This window comes from Eutrema salsugineum, unplaced genomic scaffold (genome assembly GCF_000478725.1).
Source record: "Eutrema salsugineum unplaced genomic scaffold, Eutsalg1_0 scaffold_9, whole genome shotgun sequence".
In the NCBI taxonomy this organism is placed as follows: domain Eukaryota; kingdom Viridiplantae; phylum Streptophyta; class Magnoliopsida; order Brassicales; family Brassicaceae; genus Eutrema; species Eutrema salsugineum.
Genome location: NW_006256342.1, coordinates 835,350 through 853,695, shown reverse-complemented (window position 1 = coordinate 853,695; position 18,346 = coordinate 835,350). Strand labels below are relative to the sequence as shown.

At 37.3% G+C, this 18,346-nt stretch overlaps 5 protein-coding genes and 1 long non-coding RNA gene across 12 annotated transcripts; 1 reads left to right on the top strand and 5 right to left on the bottom strand.

Moving 5' to 3' along the window:
* Positions 1-268: 268 nt before the first annotated feature.
* LOC18008574 (alpha-1,3/1,6-mannosyltransferase ALG2) lies at positions 269-4,317 on the bottom strand. Of its 2 annotated transcripts, XR_002897443.1 has the most exons (9): positions 4,216-4,317; positions 3,907-4,023; positions 3,501-3,694; positions 3,313-3,418; positions 3,062-3,209; positions 2,826-2,947; positions 2,565-2,731; positions 2,127-2,488; positions 269-337 (listed from the first exon to the last, which is right to left on the bottom strand). XR_002897443.1 is itself a non-coding variant. In XM_024150719.1 (8 exons), exons 1-8 carry the CDS (start codon positions 4,274-4,276, stop codon positions 2,192-2,194), a joined length of 1,212 nt encoding a protein of 403 aa, XP_024006487.1. In that variant the 5' UTR covers positions 4,277-4,317; the 3' UTR covers positions 2,043-2,191. The 2 variants fall into 2 exon arrangements, 1 of the variants encoding a protein (XP_024006487.1); XM_024150719.1 differs by lacking the exon at positions 269-337 and having other exon boundaries at positions 2,043-2,488.
* Positions 556-1,709, top strand: LOC112083004. The gene is made up of 3 exons (XR_002897444.1): positions 556-835; positions 951-1,083; positions 1,442-1,709. It is a non-coding gene; the product is annotated as an uncharacterized LOC112083004 (long non-coding RNA).
* Positions 3,986-7,185, bottom strand: LOC18008617. Of its 6 annotated transcripts, XR_002897441.1 has the most exons (6): positions 6,300-7,184; positions 5,455-6,018; positions 5,302-5,370; positions 5,091-5,144; positions 4,216-4,315; positions 3,986-4,023 (listed from the first exon to the last, which is right to left on the bottom strand). XR_002897441.1 is itself a non-coding variant. In XM_024150696.1 (5 exons), exons 1-4 carry the CDS (start codon positions 7,107-7,109, stop codon positions 5,137-5,139), a joined length of 1,440 nt encoding a protein of 479 aa, XP_024006464.1. In that variant the 5' UTR covers positions 7,110-7,185; the 3' UTR covers positions 4,237-4,315; positions 5,091-5,136. The 6 variants fall into 6 exon arrangements, 4 of the variants coding, with proteins under 4 accessions (XP_024006464.1, XP_006389956.1, XP_024006471.1 ...); XM_024150696.1 differs by lacking the exon at positions 3,986-4,023 and having other exon boundaries at positions 4,237-4,315; positions 5,313-5,370; positions 6,300-7,185; XR_002897442.1 differs by lacking the exon at positions 3,986-4,023 and having other exon boundaries at positions 4,241-4,315; positions 5,309-5,370; positions 6,300-7,185.
* A 474-nt stretch (positions 7,186-7,659) lies between these two features.
* On the bottom strand, positions 7,660-8,719 carry LOC18008624 (putative wall-associated receptor kinase-like 16). Its single transcript, XM_024160699.1, has 2 exons — positions 8,425-8,719; positions 7,660-8,390 (listed from the first exon to the last, which is right to left on the bottom strand). The coding sequence occupies exons 1-2, from the start codon at positions 8,717-8,719 to the stop codon at positions 7,660-7,662; spliced, it is 1,026 nt and encodes a 341-aa protein (XP_024016467.1).
* A 2,069-nt stretch (positions 8,720-10,788) lies between these two features.
* LOC18008987 (protein LIGHT-DEPENDENT SHORT HYPOCOTYLS 7) lies at positions 10,789-11,620 on the bottom strand. The gene has a single exon (XM_006389892.2). It carries the CDS (start codon positions 11,508-11,510, stop codon positions 10,944-10,946), a length of 567 nt encoding a protein of 188 aa, XP_006389954.1. The 5' UTR covers positions 11,511-11,620; the 3' UTR covers positions 10,789-10,943.
* A 3,757-nt stretch (positions 11,621-15,377) lies between these two features.
* Positions 15,378-16,942, bottom strand: LOC18009403 (EP1-like glycoprotein 2). Its single transcript, XM_006389891.2, has one exon. The coding sequence runs from the start codon at positions 16,906-16,908 to the stop codon at positions 15,574-15,576; it is 1,335 nt and encodes a 444-aa protein (XP_006389953.1). The 5' UTR covers positions 16,909-16,942; the 3' UTR covers positions 15,378-15,573.
* Positions 16,943-18,346: the final 1,404 nt, after the last annotated feature.

Sequence of the window (18,346 nt, the reverse complement as noted above, 5' to 3'; positions counted from 1 at the left end):
TTATTGACCCAGCCCACAAAGCACAATATTATTGACCCAGCCCATAAAGCAAAATTTTATTGACCCAACCCATAAAGCACAATTTTATTGACCCAGCCCACAGAGCACAATTTTGGTGACCCAGCTCATATTTAGTGTCCAGCCATGTTAGAAACAGAAATCTTCAACCCCAATAAAGCATAGAATTTTATAGACCGCAATTTCATTTACTGATTCGATTTGATTTCGCCAAATTAAATCTCAAACCAAACTCAACCAAACCAAAAACAAATCAAATAAATGTCCAACCTAATCTTCAAGCCCAAGATGATTGATACAAGTGTACGACATTATAGCTCTTGTAGCAGGGGTGTTATTGTTGGGTTTTTACCCAATGGGTACCCTATATCCTTAGTTTTTTCCGAATCCATTGCTCTGTTCATTTAGAAGAAAAAAAACGCAGGTTTAAAATGGACGGGTCTTATTTTCAATTTATCCTTTCGGGTTATATCTTATCGGGTTTAGGGTATCCATGAGTTTTTTTTAACAATAATGTCTAAAAATGACGCCGTTTTCCTCCTCTCTTAGCACACTGTCTTCTTTGCCTATGATACTCGAGAATTTGTCGAGATTGACCCGTCACGCCATTTTCTCATCTGAGCTTATCCGTAGAAGCAGAAAGGCCATCGCAGGACTCGGAGTTCTGTAGAAAAACCTTTATCTCTTTGATTTCCAAAAATTTGCGATCTTCTAGTGAAGCAGACGTCGTCTCCAAAGCCCTTTGCTGAAAACGGAGATTCTCTCCACCATCAGATACAAAAAGGAGTTTAGGAACTTTGCTGCTTCTTAGTGACTTGTAAGTGCCTTAATTTCGTGCTTTTGCTTTTTTAGAAGTCACACACACACTGTATCGATTTTGCTTTTGTATTCCCATTACTACAGTATTTTGCTTATGTTTTTTTGTGCTGTAGAATGGATTCTCAAACACTTGAGACAATGGCAGCTCTTAATGCTGAGAATGAGTACATGGAAATTAATGAGGATGAAACAGAGACTCCAGCTGCAACACACAGTGAAACACAACCTACTCAACCAGTTCAAAAGGTACCAAACTCTAATAAACGCCAGAAATCTAAGATGGTAAACATAGGAGTAGATGCATCCACTGTAGTAAGAAGTTAGTAACGGAAAAACAATGGGCAACACTATGGTGATTTGGCTTCTCTAGCTAGTGATTTGCTTAGTATTCCCATTACTACAGTAGCTTCGGAGTCTGCGTTTAGTACTGGAGGTCGGGTATTGAACCCATATAGAAACCGCTTTATTCCAAAAAATGTCCAGACATTGATTTGCACGCGCAATTGGTTGCGTGGTTTTGCAGAGCTTGAAGATAACTCAAAATTAGCTTATACATTCGTTACTTTTAAATATATTATTAACTCATTCATATCTTCAATTTTAGGTGATATTGAAGATAACTTTGATGATGAAAATGAAGATACTACCACAGCAAGTAGCTCATGAGTAAAAATTATGCTATCAGATTTCATTTCAAGATGAAGACATGTGAGATCTTTATTAGTTTTTGATATTTGGATGATTTTTGTGGTGAGATCTTTATTAGTTTTTGATATTTGGATGATTTTGTGGTAATATCTTTATTAGTTTTTGATATTTGGATGATTTTTGTGGTGAGATATTTATTTGTTATCACAGATTAATGAATTGCAGAAAACTCATACGTAGAACTAATTAACCAGAGCACTAATATAATTTCTCAAGATGTGAATTGCAAAAGAACATAATTATATAATTCAATTACTTATCTCCTAAGAGCAACAGGAACATAGTTCATATATATTATTTTGATCTCTTTGGATCAAGCAAAACATTGTTCAATAGAAGAATTAAAGGATTTTTATAAGGTATAAGCTATAATTATAAACATGGAATCACTAGAGCAAGATAAAAAAAACAAAGAAAAAAAATTAGGGTACCTACGGGTAACCCTAAACTCATAGGTTTATTTCGGGTTATATTATAGGGTAATAAAACTCAATAGAGTTAATTGAAATAGGTTTATAATGGGTGGGTACATTTTGAGTTCGGATCGGGTAGGGTAAAATTACCCAAAATAACACCATGATCTTGTAGTTTCAAAACTAAGCCTTAAGTATAATGTAAATCGAAAGATCTATGATTACGAGGAATCTCAATCTTCTTTAGGACTCGATACTACTTCAACGAGATACTGATTCAACTTGTGTCCAAACGTCTTCACAGAGAATGATTCAACAACATGTTTCCTGGCTTCAGTTCCCATTCTATTCGCCAACTCAGGATTCTCAATGAATCTAGCCATCGCCGAACTGAAATCTTCTGGAGTCGGTTCACACAGATAGCCCGTTACTCCATTCTTTACTGTCTCCACGGGGCCACCGCTGTTACAGGCTATCACGGGTTTGAATGCACCCATAGCTTCTAATGGAACAATACCAAAATGTTCATCCTAGCATTTGAAATGGACCATGAGAATGAGATGAGACTGAAACTTGGAGGAAGAAGGTAAAAGATGGTGGCTTTACCGTTGGTGTGTAGAGGACGCACAAGCAGCTTGAGAGAAGTTCATTTCTTTCACCAGTTGAACAAGATGTGATGAAGTTTACTCGATCAGAAACTCCTTCTTTCTCGGCTAAGCTTTTGAGCTCCTCCAAGTACTCTACATTCTCTTTCAATCTTTCGTCATATCCGCCTGAACAATGGAGTTTACTTAGAATGCAAACAGTAAATCTTCTACATTCAGTATTAAATTATGAAAGAAAGAGGGATAATAGCAGTACACTTGCCTGCAACGGTAAGGGTAACATCACTCAGATTTTGCTTATGTTTGCACAGAATAGCAAAAGCTGAGATAGCTAGATCGATGTTCTTTTTCCTCTCAAAGCGGTTTATGGAGAGGAAATTCAACCTAGCCAAGACAAAGGAGAAGAGAAGAAACTATAGAAACCGGCATAGAAGTAGTTTGTAATGTGAGAGCTTAAGCTTTTATCCTGGAAATTTGGAGTTTAGGGATATACAATACTTATAAGCATGGGGTTCATTGAACTGATCGATATTGACAGCTGGGTAAAGAACAGCTGGGCGACTTCCTCGTGCATGAAGACGCTTAAATGTATTTGCGAATGTTGATGCTGTGAAGCTGCTGTTAACAAGGATCATATCAGCCATTCCTGCAAGCCCGCAAATGATATAAGAAGAAATGGTTCCAGGTGGATGAAAGTAAGAGGAAATGACAAATAGCAAAGGCTGGATTGTTAATGAATGGAACCAAACCTGTGGTTTGTTCTTCGATAAAGTCAATGGGTTTCCGATACACCCTCCTAAGTGCAGTTGTATGCTTAGCTAACAAGAGATCCGGGAAATGGCAGTAGAAAACAACCTAGATCCGAATATGTTGAGAGATTAAGCTATCATATGAACTGATCACAAGATATGATGACGTAAAGGAAAAGTTTGAATACCTTTGATGATTTTTTGAGTTTCAGCAATGGGACAACGACTGAAACCTGGTCTGCTAGTATTACATCGAAAGAAGACCATCCCAGAAGAACGCAAAGAGCAACAAACAAGCACCTCAAGTATGCACACACTGCGTGTAGACGGTAGAAAATATGCCGTGGCAGGAAAGAGCCATACACCGTAACTTGAAAAATGCCTGAATGAATGGTAAGACAGAGATTATTAATCTCGAACTATAATTATATAATGCTCACAAATTCGAAGAATATCCTAAATACGAAATGGGAAATTGAGAGCCAGTAATCTTAAACCCTCTGTAGGTAGTTCTTTCAAGGCAAACATGAGAATGTAAAGAAAAAGCTCTCTTGTGTTTCTGTTTCCTGAAACTCAAGCTATGCCGTCACTCACCGGAGAGAGTTTCCTCGAAGCATCGAGATTTGTCGTGGTGAGAGGTGAAGACATGAACTTTATGACCGTGCGACGCAAGCTCAACCGCCGCATCGACAATCAATCTCTCTGCTCCACCTGCATATACCAGAGAAGAAGAAATAAGGGGCAATTCAACGCACTAGTGTAAAACTCGCTCTGGATCTCTGAGATGCATTTATTCGGTGAATTTGGTCATATGTCCTCGGAAACAAGATAGATCCCGCGAGAAGGAGAAACGAAAGTTAATCGGGTTAAATAAAAAAGACGAAGGATTGATGAAGAACGTACCAATTCCAAGATCTGGATGTACAATGGCGATGTTCATCTTTGAATCTTCTTTTCTCCCCATTTTAAGTCACTGTGGCTCTGTTTTTCTGTTTGCGTCTTCCTGAAAGTTAGAGGTGTAAAAAATATTTGACCCGACTGATTAAAATTGGTAGAAACAATTTGTGGGCTATCATATGGGATGCTCGAGGCCCATCTAGTCGGCCCAGAAAGGCCCAGCAGGAAATTAATTTTTCTCTCTTTTTTTTTAACTATCACGCCGTTAACCTCAGCTATATTTTATTTTCATTACATATTTACAAAACAGCTCCAATCTATTGATATTTTCTGAACGCCTTAGATCTTTTGTTAAGTATTTACAAAAACTTGTCGACAAAAAAAAAAAAAAAAAGTATTTACAAAAACTTTTGGTATTTTGAAAGCAAGCCCCAGATCTTTTTGCGTTTACCAACATCACCCCATATATTTCGGTATTCATAAACTGCCCCAAGTCTTGTATAAAAAACGCCTCATATTATTGTTGCTGAAAAAAAACGAAAAAAACGAAAAAAAAACAAAAGTAATGGTATTTTTTGAAACTGCCCCAGATCTTTGGTATTTTCAGAACTGCCGTATATATTAGCCTTTATATAATAAGATAGTTGATTTAAATCAATGTCTTACAACATTTTCTCCTCAACATCTCTCAAATTTTAATCTTGAAATATTGGTTAGAATACTCCAAAATTTCTCAGTGAGAAAGAGGAGTATTCTTAATTTTTATGAAAATTCAGAATCAAAAGTAGGGTATTACACATTGTCTTTGATGACTCTGCACCAGGTTCTGGCAAATCATAAGAAGACTGATGAGAAGTCGAAAACTAGGATAGTAATCTTACCTGAAGATTCGGTGCCTCCATTTACATAACTTTGTTACAGGTTATGCTAGCATCCTGCGTACAGAAACATAAACAATGGTTCATTGATCAAACATAAACAATAAATAAACCAGATAAATATCTGAAAGCAAAAAGGAGAAAAGATTCTATATATAAAAAAATGTGGAGCATTCTAACCAAAATTTCAAGATCAAGTACGATGTATAAGTACCACTTACTAACCAACGCATGCCTCATTGTTGTCCTGTGGATTATCAGATTTGTCTTCGCACATATGCTCCTGAAATGATACCACAGTTAAATTGATGGAATCAAAAGATAAGAATTAAGAAAGAGTTCTTGTTCTCTTTGTAAACATTCTTACCTCGATCATCGATGATGGCTTCTTCTCATTTTCCTGGTTAGCATTACATTCGACAAGAGGAGCACCACCTTTCACTGCTCTACGTGGAAGACGATCAAACTCCCAGCCAAGTAGTTCACAGACAAACCGAGCAAAAGCCTTGTGAGCTCGTTTATTCATTTTCGGGTTTTTAGTGGAATGCAGAACAAGTCCATAACAGTGTTTGAACCTCTTTATCATCTTCTTATCAGTCGCAGCACAACACACAAGACAGACAAAGAGTCCACCTTCACAGTTTTTCTCGTAGTAACTTTTGAGCTCAACGTTCTCCGAGAAGAGTCGAGATATTAATTCCAACTCCTCAGATAAATTTTCAACACCCTTCTCCGCAAATTCATCAACTGAACCAGCAGTAGTATCCTTGGCAAAAATGCCTTTCAAAGCATCTGATGCATTCTGTTGCATTTGTAACACTGCAGTCTTTGCTTGTTCATCAACCGACATTACATGTTGTTTCTCCTGAGGCTTCTTTTGGTCTGAAGGCGGCTCAGTTGCACCTTCCGCAACCGCCTCTACCCCCAATATCTGTGATGAAAGAAAAAAAAAGTATTTTTGAATGATCAAAACTATCCAAAAAGCTGCAAAAGATCATAATGATCCAGCAAAATCATCTTTCATCAATAATTCAGATAAAAACCTTTCCTCACAACAACATAAGAAACTGATAAGCCAGTCTTCGACCATAGTAATCTAATAATAATCAGGCTATGATGCGGCCCTTAGTTAGATTCACGCAACCAAATCAATGCAACAGTTTGCAATGCTAACTTCTTTCAATGTATCCATCCATAAAGAATAAACCTGACCTGAGCGTCCTTTTGGCTCGAAGCAACTGGATTGTCAACGTCCCAGCCAAGAACATTGCAGATAACCTGTGCGAGAGCCCTATGCTGGTTTTTCAAATCCGTCTTGTGAATAGCAAGTGAATGCTGAATTAAAGCCAAACAGCTCTTGAATTTCCGACAACTTTTCTCTCCAGTTCCGCCACAAACCAGACACCAGAATTCTCCATTCCCCGTGTTCTTCTCATAGTATTCCTTCAGCTTCCCGTTCTCTTCGAACAATCTCGAAAGAAACTGAAACTCCTTGGAAGAAGACCCTTCTTTCTCCGAAGACTGATCCTCGTCTCCATCATCAGTATCCGATCCATCTCCGCCTTCTTCGCCGGATGTTCTGCCGAAGAACTCGCGACAGGTGCGATGGATATCTCTCTGAAGCTGATTTACAGCGAATTTCGCCTTCTCCTCCTCTGAAACAGGTCGCGCCTTTTTACACGGCTTGAAATCAGGCCATCTAGAACCGGAATGAGGAGAAGAACCGAGCAGTTCCTTAACGGGCCATTCCCGATCCGAATCGGGCCTTGGACGCTTATTATTGTGGAGAAATTGAGGATGAATAGGGTTTCTAGATATGATCTGGGGACCAACGGCTCCATAGCGAGAGAGAAGCTGCAAATCCGCCGGCGGGATGTAATTCGGCCTGGATCTTTGAACCGGGTCGTGAAACGGGTTGTATCTAGGGCTAGGGATCGGGTTCCGAGTAGGAGGACCTTGGTGCCAGAGTGAGTGAAGGTAGATTACTTCCTGCTTCAGAGATTCATCGTTGTGAAGGTTCATACTTTGTTTCCGTTTTCACCAAAAAGACGAGATTTTCCAGCGCTGCGTTCCGTTTTTGTCTTGGTTTACTTTTCATGTGTAAAGTCTCTCTCTTTCTCGCAACAATTTACCAATTACTGCATTTTGACGCCTAAACTTTTACTTTATATCTTTTTAAACCCTTCTCTATTGTTTAACAAGCTAAACCTTACACTTCAACTTTTTAATATTTCCACCCCAAACCTGTGTGTTTGAACAAGTTAAACCCTGAACTTTCACTTTGTATTATTATGCACCACACTGTTTGTTTTAAACAAGTTAAACCCTAAACTTTTCCATCTGTAATATTTTTTGCCCATTTTCTGTTATTATTTAACAAATGAATCTCCAACTTTCAACCCTGGAGAACATTGAGATGGAGATCTGTCGATGTTTTCCAAAAGAAGATCACAGCAGCGAGATAGAGTTATATATCGTCTACTGAAGAAAAGCTTAAAGATAGATAACATATTCAGTAGATAGAGTAATATATCGTGAAGACAAGTGACATTTTACTGGAAGTATGTCTATTTTACATGTTCTGAATCTTTCTCAGCTCCTTAGCCACTTCTTCAATCGTTGGCCTCCTCGCTGGCAATACATCCACACAGCTTGCAGCGAGCTCTGCGCTTGACTTTAAAGCATTTTGCGTCCCATCCTTTATAAGATTCGCCTTCAAGAACAGCAAAAGCTCTCTTTTTGTGGGTAAAGAGACAGACATGAGAGAAGACTTTGCAACTGGAGTAAGGTTAGGAATTAACTGGTCACCAGAGGCTTCAATGAACACATCAACAGGCTCTCTTCCAGTTAGAATCTCGATAAACGTAGCACCAAATGCAAAAACATCTGTCTTCTCGTTGAATTTGCATGTATATACTGATTCTGGAGCTATGAACCCTATTGTTCCTTCAACCAATGCTTCTACATAGGTCTCACCTGATGGAATTTCTAGGGATAGTCCGAAATCAAATAGCTTGGCGTTTAAGTTAGCGTCCAGTAAAATGTTACTTATCTTCACGTGTCTGTGAATCAGAGGTCTAGATTTCCCGACATGGAGATAGACAATCGCAGCCGCGACCTGAGCAGCGATACGAATCCGATATCGCCATGGCAGAGTCACTTTCTCTCCCTGCAAGTAGGTAGAGAGGTTCTCTGGTACGTATTCAAAGACAAGCATTGGTACCTTGGTCTCTAAGCAACAGCCCAGGAGCTTTACCAGGTTACTATTCGCGCTGACGTATGCTGAAATTGCGATTTCCCTTTAGGCAATAATCCAGAAAGTGCTCGCCATCATCTTGGATCTCTTTCTCTATCATCTTCTTGATTAACACCGTACCCCTGTTTTCAAGAACTCCCTGAAACAATCTGTAGTTGGTGTCAAGAGGTAAGACAAGATCTTGATCATAGTCATTGGTTGCTTGCTCTAGCTCACGAGCTGAGAATATACAAAAAGGATTGTAATCTCCGTTTGAAATCCGGATCAGTTCTTCCACCATTAATCCCCCGTTCTTTAAAGAGAAATCGCTGTGAGATCTGGAAGATGTTGTCGTCTTTGTTCTTGAAAAAGAATTGATAAGTTTTTTCAAGGACATGCTTTTGATTAGTAAGAAACCGACGAAGGAGCAGATAAGACAAGATCTGGAGATTGACGGAATTAGAGTTGACTCACAGAAATTAAAGAGAGCCTGTCACGGAACTTTCCTTGTCGACACACGCATCGAACAAAAGTTTGACAATTATCAATTCTCTAATCCCAAATCTCAAGTTGAATTTTTAAATTCGTAACTCTTCACGATGGATTTAATAATTTCAAAGTCAGGTTCCAAAATGGGTTCTGAGTAAAGAGAGCGAAGAAGTAATGATCGCAAAAACTATTCATTAGTTTCAACAGGCAAAAATCGTAACTTACATTGGTTTTTCACCGATGTCCTCAATCATGCAAAACTACATATAGCTTCGTGGCTTAGTTGCTTATCTTTGTGGAGAGCTTCCTAAACTTGTTGAAAAGGGTTGTTTAAGCAGTCCAGGATTTCAAAAGTTCTATTGCTGAATATATTTGGTAAATTTTGTTGCTATATATATGTTTTGTTGTCACGGACAGTGCGGACTGCGGATATTACTTTTTTTTATACTGTAAATTCGTCTGTACTTTGTCATAATATTGAATGACAATGGCATATATATATATAAATGCTCGATTTCTTTTGTTGCGGCTTATTTTATTACAAGTTCATACTGCAAAAATCCGGTAACTCAAAAACATAAAACATATGCTCAATGCACTGAGGACCATAAAGAATCAACTTTAGGTAGTAACACTTCCGAGTTTTGGTTTCAAACCTAGCTTCTCTCTAACTGGGATTAAATTAGGCAAAATACAACTCAACAATCCAGCAATGTACTCGCTATATGCGTAAGAGACTAAGCGTTATTTTTATCTTGGAGATTGGTCCTAAAACTAATATACCCTCATGTCCAATACGATCACAAGTGATTAAAACTAGTTTTTGAGAGATCGTTTAGTTCTTACATTTAGACTCCCTAGTCTAGCTAAAGTAACTAATTAACACCGAAGATAATTACGTAATATGTTTGATATTTCAGTCTCGCTCTATATATATCCTTAATCAACATACTCGAACAAAAAGGAATACGCATCAAGTCCATTCCCGTTTCTATTTCACCAATCTGATCAAATGAGAAGTCCACATATAATGTGATACATTTGCGTTTAAATGTTAAAATATGATTACTCCAATGAATATAATTTTTCTAGACATACAAACTAATTTTACATTTGCGTTTACATGTTAAAATAATACAAATAGTGGACCTACTTTTTTCAATCTTAAGGAAAAATCGAAACGCCATCGCCCATCGGGGTGGGCTTAATCTATTATTGCTTTTTTTTCTTGATCACAACTGCATAACAGTAGCTTAAACACATGTTTTAAGGGCATAGCCTAAACCGCTGTCAGAAATACACGATTAAAAGTAATAAATTATGATATATAAAAATATATATATATATATATATAACTCTACAAATCATAACATATTGAATTGATACGTGATTTTAAATATAAGAAGGAAAAAGGAAGAAGCAATTTCACCATTTTTCGCGTTTATATATATGTTCTTAATAAGCAAACTCACACATTTAAGATCAAACAAAGAAACACACCGCAAAAAAGTAATTTACCAAGAACAAGTAATAAATTCTATAATCTATAGATAATGTATTTCATTTGATTATCAGGTTACTGCAACCGATGTGTTTACATCATTCATAAATACACACTTATACTAGCTAAGCCGAAACTAGGGTTTTCCCGCGCGCGTGTGTATCTCTACTCTCTAGGGCTAACAAAGTGAACAGAACATACGTGATACGTCACAATTCGGCATATATAAAACTCGCATATGTATCGTTAACAAAGTGATTATAAGTATCATCAATCACATATTTTACAATATGAAATGATCTTAGATCAAGATCTAATTACATCATTAAGTATTTATAATATATCGTATTTCTGATTACTATTAGCATAGTACAGATTATCCTCTTTTGCTAAGATCACATGTTAATACATATGATCTTAACTTAAGCTTTAATCATAAGTTTGGCGTATGTATAAAAGTAAGTTAAGTTGCAACAAGATCTTACTATCGATATCTATTCCAAATACATATGTAGAATTGCAGATAGATCATAGACGTGGTTATTAATTGAAAATTAACATAGAGAGAAATAAATGCTTACCATTAATTAATCGCACATTTGTTTTATTATATGTTTTTTTTAATTGCTTGCTAAGATGGCAAGTTGGAGCTACTAGTCCCCGTAGTACCATCTTCAGCATCATGACTCTTCATAGGATTCCTTTTCTTCTTCTTCTTCCTTTTCTTGTACGGAACTCCTCTTGCCTTCGCCTGTGAATCTCTCACTTCCCTAAGAAAAACCCTAATACCTCCGCCGGCAAAAGGGTTTCTCTCCGGCAACCCTCCGTTCTCCTCGTAAGCCGCTCTGAGCCGTCCGATCAAAGCATCTAAACTCCCCCACGCTTGTTTTAGAGGACAGTTACACTGTCCAGCCGGCTCAACTTGTCCGAAGAAAACGCATCCATGGACATGGACCTTTGTCTTTCCGAATTGGTCAAGATATTGGAGGAAATCTAGGATGTGGTTCGAACCGCACTGTGAGATGTGAACTGGTGGCTGCTGGTTACGAAGGTATTGGCAAAACGTGTTCCAGTCTCGCCGTTTCTGTGACTCGTACCGGCTTAAAGCTGGCGGGTTAGGAGGTGATTGTGGTTGCGGTTGCGATTGAGACGAAGATCCTTCTGCTATGCCTTTGCCTTTGTTGCTAGGACTATCCATGGCTTTGATTGGCTCTTGTTAATCTCACGATCGATGATGATCACTACATGGCTAGTAGAGATGATTCACAAGACTTTATTTTTGTAGTTTTTTCTTTTTTAGTATATGGGGGTCTTAGGAGAAGAAAAAGAGGAATTTAGAGAAACTATATCAATGATAGTGGGGGAAAACTTTAGAAAATTTCTACACTAATTAGAAATAATCTTATTATATTCTTGCGTAAATTATTTGATGGGAATATATATATAGATACACACGTAGCATCAAATCATCAAGGGGTAAAAAGACTAAAAAGCTAGAGTTCTATACTTTTTTTTTTGCTGCTAATGTACTTTTTTCTACACTATTTTTTTGTCAGCAAAATCTAGTGTTCTATAAATAATCAACCTCGAAGAATTCATTTTTTTAATTAGTAAGCTCGTTTGTAGTTAAACATAAAGTGACTGCTATAGTGCTATTATTTCAGACCAAACAAACATAAAACGTAGATGTATATATAATTAACTAAGTTAAATGCAAATTATGTAGATGATCTTTGGAGTTTTCAGGTTAAGTGATAGATGAGGGAGACAGGAGATGGGACCCATGAGAATGCTTTAGTTCTTTCCTTTTCCATCGGTAGACCAATCAAATTATTTTCTCAACCTTTAATATGTACGATTAGCATTTAAGTATTGTTAACTATTTACTTTATCTATATATTTGCTGCCATTAAGATTATAATTATGTTTCCATTCAGCTTAGCAATCATTGTCATCAATCGAATATTGCCGCCCTATTATATGTAACAAATGAAAACTGGAAAGGATACATATACCTTTTTGTAACACTGAATTATTATTTTATTACAAATCACTAGAATTGTTATATATGATTTATACAATTCTATAATAGATAATTCTATCGTTTTCTGATAATCTATCTCAAACAGATTTTATTTGCACTATACTAAAGATTTCATGTAATCTCTATTAATCTGCATAAATGATGATAAATAACACTTTCAGAGATTCAAAATTCAAATATCTTGGTGTAAAATATTAATGAACCTGTATCAACTATTGTACTAAAGGGTTTCCATTCCACACATATACCTTTATACACTGTTTTTTCTTTACGCATAAATTTTTAAAATATATGGTTCAATTAGAAATATCAGTATATTCACGTAATCCCGTAGGCCGTAGCAAAACAATAATTTTCTTTTTTTCTGCAAGGGTTACTTAAAGTCTTAAACATGCATGTTAGAAAGAAAAAGAAAAAACCATTTAGAAAAAAATGGATATCGGTGGATCTATGAAATAGGCCCATAAATAACGCCTAATGGACATTGCTTTACGCCCAATTCCCAAACGGCTCTTTAATTTTAATATTTTACAAATACACGGATCTCTCAAATAAGAGCGAGACAGATAAAATCTATGGAGGTCCCAGTCCCAAAGATTCCGCAATGGACGCTTCCATTTACTTAATTAGTTTACTGACTACAGAATTTGTTTCCGATTTTATCAAATTAACAATTTTAAGGAGTTTTATTTAGCTGCCACTGAGGCTGTGAGGCACTGACCAATCATTGTTAGAAAATTACTAAGGAGTATTAAACAAGGTGAATGTCCCCATTAACAGTTACTTCACCTGAATAGTTTTTCTTTTAAAGATAGCATAGCTTTTTGTGGATTCCCTTATTTTATAATAAAATCTAATACTACCTACTCGCCTAGGTTTTGATCCTTCTAAATTCATTTTATGATTTTTTTTTTGGTCCTACAGTTATACAATATAAGTCCAAAAAAAAACTGAGCAATCAGTCGTATGCATAGAAAAGGGTCCCACGGCAATCAAATCAAATCATTAACGAAAAGAAAATATGAAATGCAAATGGAAGCATTAACTGCATATTGTAAGAAAGGAAAACATTATATAATTGAATCGACTTAAACAAGGAGTATACTACTTATGTATGGTTGGAAAATAAAAACAAAATTAGATTATGTGGTAATATATATAGCTTGATTTTATAGTGGAACATGAATTGCTGGTTGACTAATTCATTAAGCTATATATAGTGCTGATGAATGTCGTGAGAACTCTTAATACTTGATGTAACCAATGGAAGTGTTGACTTCTCTGATGAGTCAAACAATTGCAATCTCCTTCTCTTCGTAGAAAAAGCCCAAACACTGGCAAACTCGATCACACTTGGCCTAGCAATCGCTCACCGAAGTGCTTTGTCCACTGTCAACATACGGCCCAGTAAAATGCTCCACGCTTACAATATTATAATCATTTACGGTTTTACCCTTGTTTCCACAAAATTGAGTCGTTTTTAAGCGGCGAGCTAGTTCGACTCCATCCAAGCAAATCCGTTGGGGCTCGGCAACGCGGCCCACATCCCATCGTCGCAGTAGCCGAAATATCCGCGATGACTCGGCAAGCCAACACTGACGAACGAAGAAATATCGCGAGAAGAAGGAGAAAGATAGACTTTTTCTCACACTTGATATGTGGCGGGATCGTAATCCGAGATGCCTTTAAGGTGTTTTGTCCAAGTCTTAAATACGACATCGTTGCGTTGTAATTGACTTTGTTAAGGTGAATTGTCCCGAAGCCACTTATACTGGGCCTAGACTGGAGCAACTGTCTGTTGCTATTGGGCTGTAGGCCCGGTATATATATATGTTTTATTTCTAACGTTGGCCGTCTTCGTTTGAAAAGTCAAAAAAGTTTTAAACTGCAACTTGGCTTGTGTTCAAGGAAATTGGCGCTCGAGAAGTAGTGAGTTAGTGACGGTGATTCGATTTTTTTTCTTTTGGTCAAAGTGACGGTGATTCGTTTTAGATAAGATAAACTGTTGGAGTTTCCGATATTTTACTAAGCTGAATTTTTGGTTTTCTATTGTCTTATTATTGCTAAACAATACAAAAAATATTCAGGAACTTTCTGTATGTGTGTTACTAATTAGATTTTTAATATATAATAATTTTGGACACTGGATAAAAATTAGATTTTAAGGAAATAATTATAGCTAGATTTGTTAATTGATAGATAATGGGACAAGTCAATGCGTTCTTGGCTCCTAGCTAGGAAAGGGCTTTACGTTTTCAATTTACGTACACGCGTTTGTATACTATTCCTCTGCGTAGACATGTGTATGAAATACTACATGTGCTCTAATAAATGCAGACATTATATCAACGACACCGAAATTATTGAATTTTAGGTTGTCCATACGAATATATAATCGATTCGAGAGGTTATGATCTATAATGGGAACGAGTATCAAACATCACGGAGAAACCGGATACGCTGTGATTCTATTTTAGCTCGAGAATATCAAAGAAATGCTGAAGAAAGTAAAAAACAATCTGTCGCTAAAATGTTTTTTAAAAGTATTTTCAATAATGTATTCCCCATATGGCTAGAGTATAGAGTTTGTTCCAGTTCGAATAGATGCCATGCCTAAGTAAGAAAGGATAACATGGCTAGCAAGTTCTTGAGACGATAATTTATGGACGAATACTTGCAGCAGCACTTGGTACACATTCATGTATAGCATACTTGAACAATAGCTAGATGTAGGTATTGAAAGATTTGCAGCCCTTGAATTTACCATGACAATTAAAGTTTTTAAAGTTGACAAGTTATTTGAATAAAAAACACATTCATTATCAATTCTACAACTTGGTCAAAGAACCCTACTGTTACTTGTGAAGTATTCCGATTGAACTTTTTCATGATTCAGGTCACAGATCCTTTAGCGTTGGAGCGCATCAATCAGCTATCCTTAAGCCTAGACAAAGCTCTTAATTGTTTGAAACAGGACTTGACAAACTCTCCAATCACAACTCTTAAATAATGGCATCGATGTTCAAAACTAATTAATCACATAGAACTTTGATTATCAATAAATATACATTGTAAATAAAGCCAAATGCTTTGAAACTATGGAAAAAAAAAGAAAATACATTTATTGAACGGTGAATCATAACAAGGACACCGATTATTCATTAAAATCTTAAGAATTGACATCGGGGTTCGGTAAATAACTCTCGAGTAAAAGACATTAATATTTGATGTAAGCAACAGAAGAAGTGTTGGCGTCTTTGATGAGTGTACCGAGAAGAGGAGCGATCAAACACTTCTTGTCCTTCTCCTTGTAGAAGTAACCCAAACACTTGCAATCACGATCGCACTTGGCCTTGCAATCGTTTACAGAAGTTGGGCCTTGTCCATCATTCACATACGGCCCAGTAAAATGCTCAACGCCGACGATCTTATAATAATTCACGGTTTTACCCTTGCAAAACTGCGTCGTTTTGGGCGCAGAGCATTGATCGCTCCATCCGATCAATCCTTTCGGTGTAGGGCACGCGATGCACATCCCGCGATCGCAGTAACCGTAATCGCCGCAAAACGACGGTAAGCCGCATTGGCGAACGAAGTAAGTGGAGAAGAAGGAGAAGCTCTCTTCCCAAGCGAGATACGTAGAGGGAGCGTACCACGAGTAGGCCTTGAGGCTCCCGTCAGATCCGAGCCTGAGATACGAAATCGTTCCGTTGTAGTTGATTTTGTTCAGGTTCAAAGTTCCGCCTCCGTTTCCGATCGGTCGGGTTTGGAGTAACCGGCGGTTATTCGATTGTGGTGCGGGTTCAAGGAGGAGCTCGTAAGCTGACGGCTCCGTTAAATTGTCGAATTCCCTTGTAACGGCGAAAGTGACGGTGCCGCGGAAATCGTGATTTGGCCATCCGCCGTAAACTAACGGCTGACCGGTTTTATTGACGTACATGGTTAAGCCTTTGTTATCCAGAACCATACTGTAGGGACCATCTGAGCCGTCCATATCGGATTTGCGGCTAACGAGTTTGTTAACGCCGTTAACTTTGAGTGATTGGCCGGTGAGGAGTGTGTCGGTGGGGTGATCGAAACTCTGCCAAATAAACTTTCCGTTTTTGTCGTGGAGGACGATGTTGCCGTTGGGCAAGATCTGGAATCCGGTGACGCCTTTGTTGGCTGTGTTGGTCTGCCACTTGACTCGTCCGTTTGACTCGGCGAGGACGAGGTTTCCGTCGCGGCCGAGTGAGAGCGTGGAGTTTTCTCCGACGGGGTTGTTCCGGTTTGCGTCCCAGATCCAACGCATGAGTGACTCCTGACGCCTGAGTCCGACTCGGAGAGCTAAGACGTAGGCGCTAGGGGTAGTATTGTAAAATAAGAGCTGGAACGGCGATGTGAAGAAGCTCGCGTTTGGTGAGTTGATGAATCGGTAACTCGCGTCGTACTCGGTGATGTATTCGCCGAATTCGCCTTCGTTTACGACTCTGAACTGTTTCTCAGGAGGGACTTGGGCCGAGACAGTGGCAATAGCAAGTGTTAAGGATAATAAGATACCAAAGAGAGACATGATTGATTTGTTTTTTTTTTTAATCAATGGAGTGTGAGATGATTTTGTAGCAGATGGATTGTGTGAGTGTTATATATAAGTTCCGTTTGGCTGTATCCGTTTGAAAAGTCAAAGTTGCTAATTGCGACTTGACTAACACATATCATTGAAATTGGTTCTTTACAAGTGGCCGACGGCTGATTTATGAATTATTGAATTGGATAAGGTTTGTCTACTCAGAATTTTCGAATATTTCCTCTAATACAAATCAAGTTTTGATAATTTGCACGGTTTTTTTCTTCATACTCTTATCTGAATCCTGTTTTCTCAAGTTAATCTCATGAAATTGTTCAAATAAATATAATGTTTACTGTCCTTTTTGACAAATGGGAAAGATGATAAAACTGAAACCGCCGTTAGTATATTACAAAATCCAAACTTGAATATAAAAAATCCGAGAAAATGCTAACAGGTGGGAAAAAAAAAACTACGTCAGCTTTCAGCAAATGCCAAACACCAAAACTATTTGGAGAAATAAATATTGAATGACTGAATCTGTTATTTAAAAGGAAAACATCAAAAATAGTAATGTGAGCCTGATTGTGATGGTCGCATAAACAGCTTTCTTGGTACTGAGGTGTTAGGTTATCCTTAGTACACGCATTAAGTTGCAATCGGCATCGTGTAGAAATTAGAAGGATATAAGCGTATAGAATAGACAGAGTTAAAAAATTAAGATTTCTTTGTGTTTAGTAATCGTGTTGACTGATCACAGTGGCAGAGCCACATTCATCAGGGTGGGGTCATTTGCCCCCAATAAAATTAAAAAATTGGTGTATTTTTTCAAAGCTTTGTGTCATTGCTCCCACTAAAAATATCATATATATCTCTATTTGACTCCAGTGAAAAAAATTTCTAGCTCTGCCACTGACTGATCATATCTTGCGTTGACTGATCAAATCTTTTGTGTGTGTGTTTAAAAACCATTGAGGTTCTTAGCCAAATACAAAATGGGTATCAAAACGTTTAGGAAAAACATAAAAATAATACTTGTCTTGGAAACAAAATAACTATTAGTTTTGTAAAGCATAGGATAAAATGTTGTGGATGTTATAATATTAATAAATTGATCTGCAGCGTAATAAATTTGATATAATTAACGACATTAAATTTTGTATAATAATGATAAGCTTTTTAAATAAGCTAATGAATTTATATGGATATAAAGGGTTGTCGCCAAGAAAAAAAAAAGATGGATATAAAGAGTACTAATACCTTCCACTTGCCAGGTTGCAAGCTGACTTCCTTTTAATCAAATGTTATCAACTAAAGCAATAGGAAGTTGCAATCGGCATCATTTAGAAGAAAAGACGGGTCTATACCTACAGGTTATATATATTTTTATTTTACCGACAAATGTTTATGTATATCAGTATATGCCTGTTTATGTGTAATAATG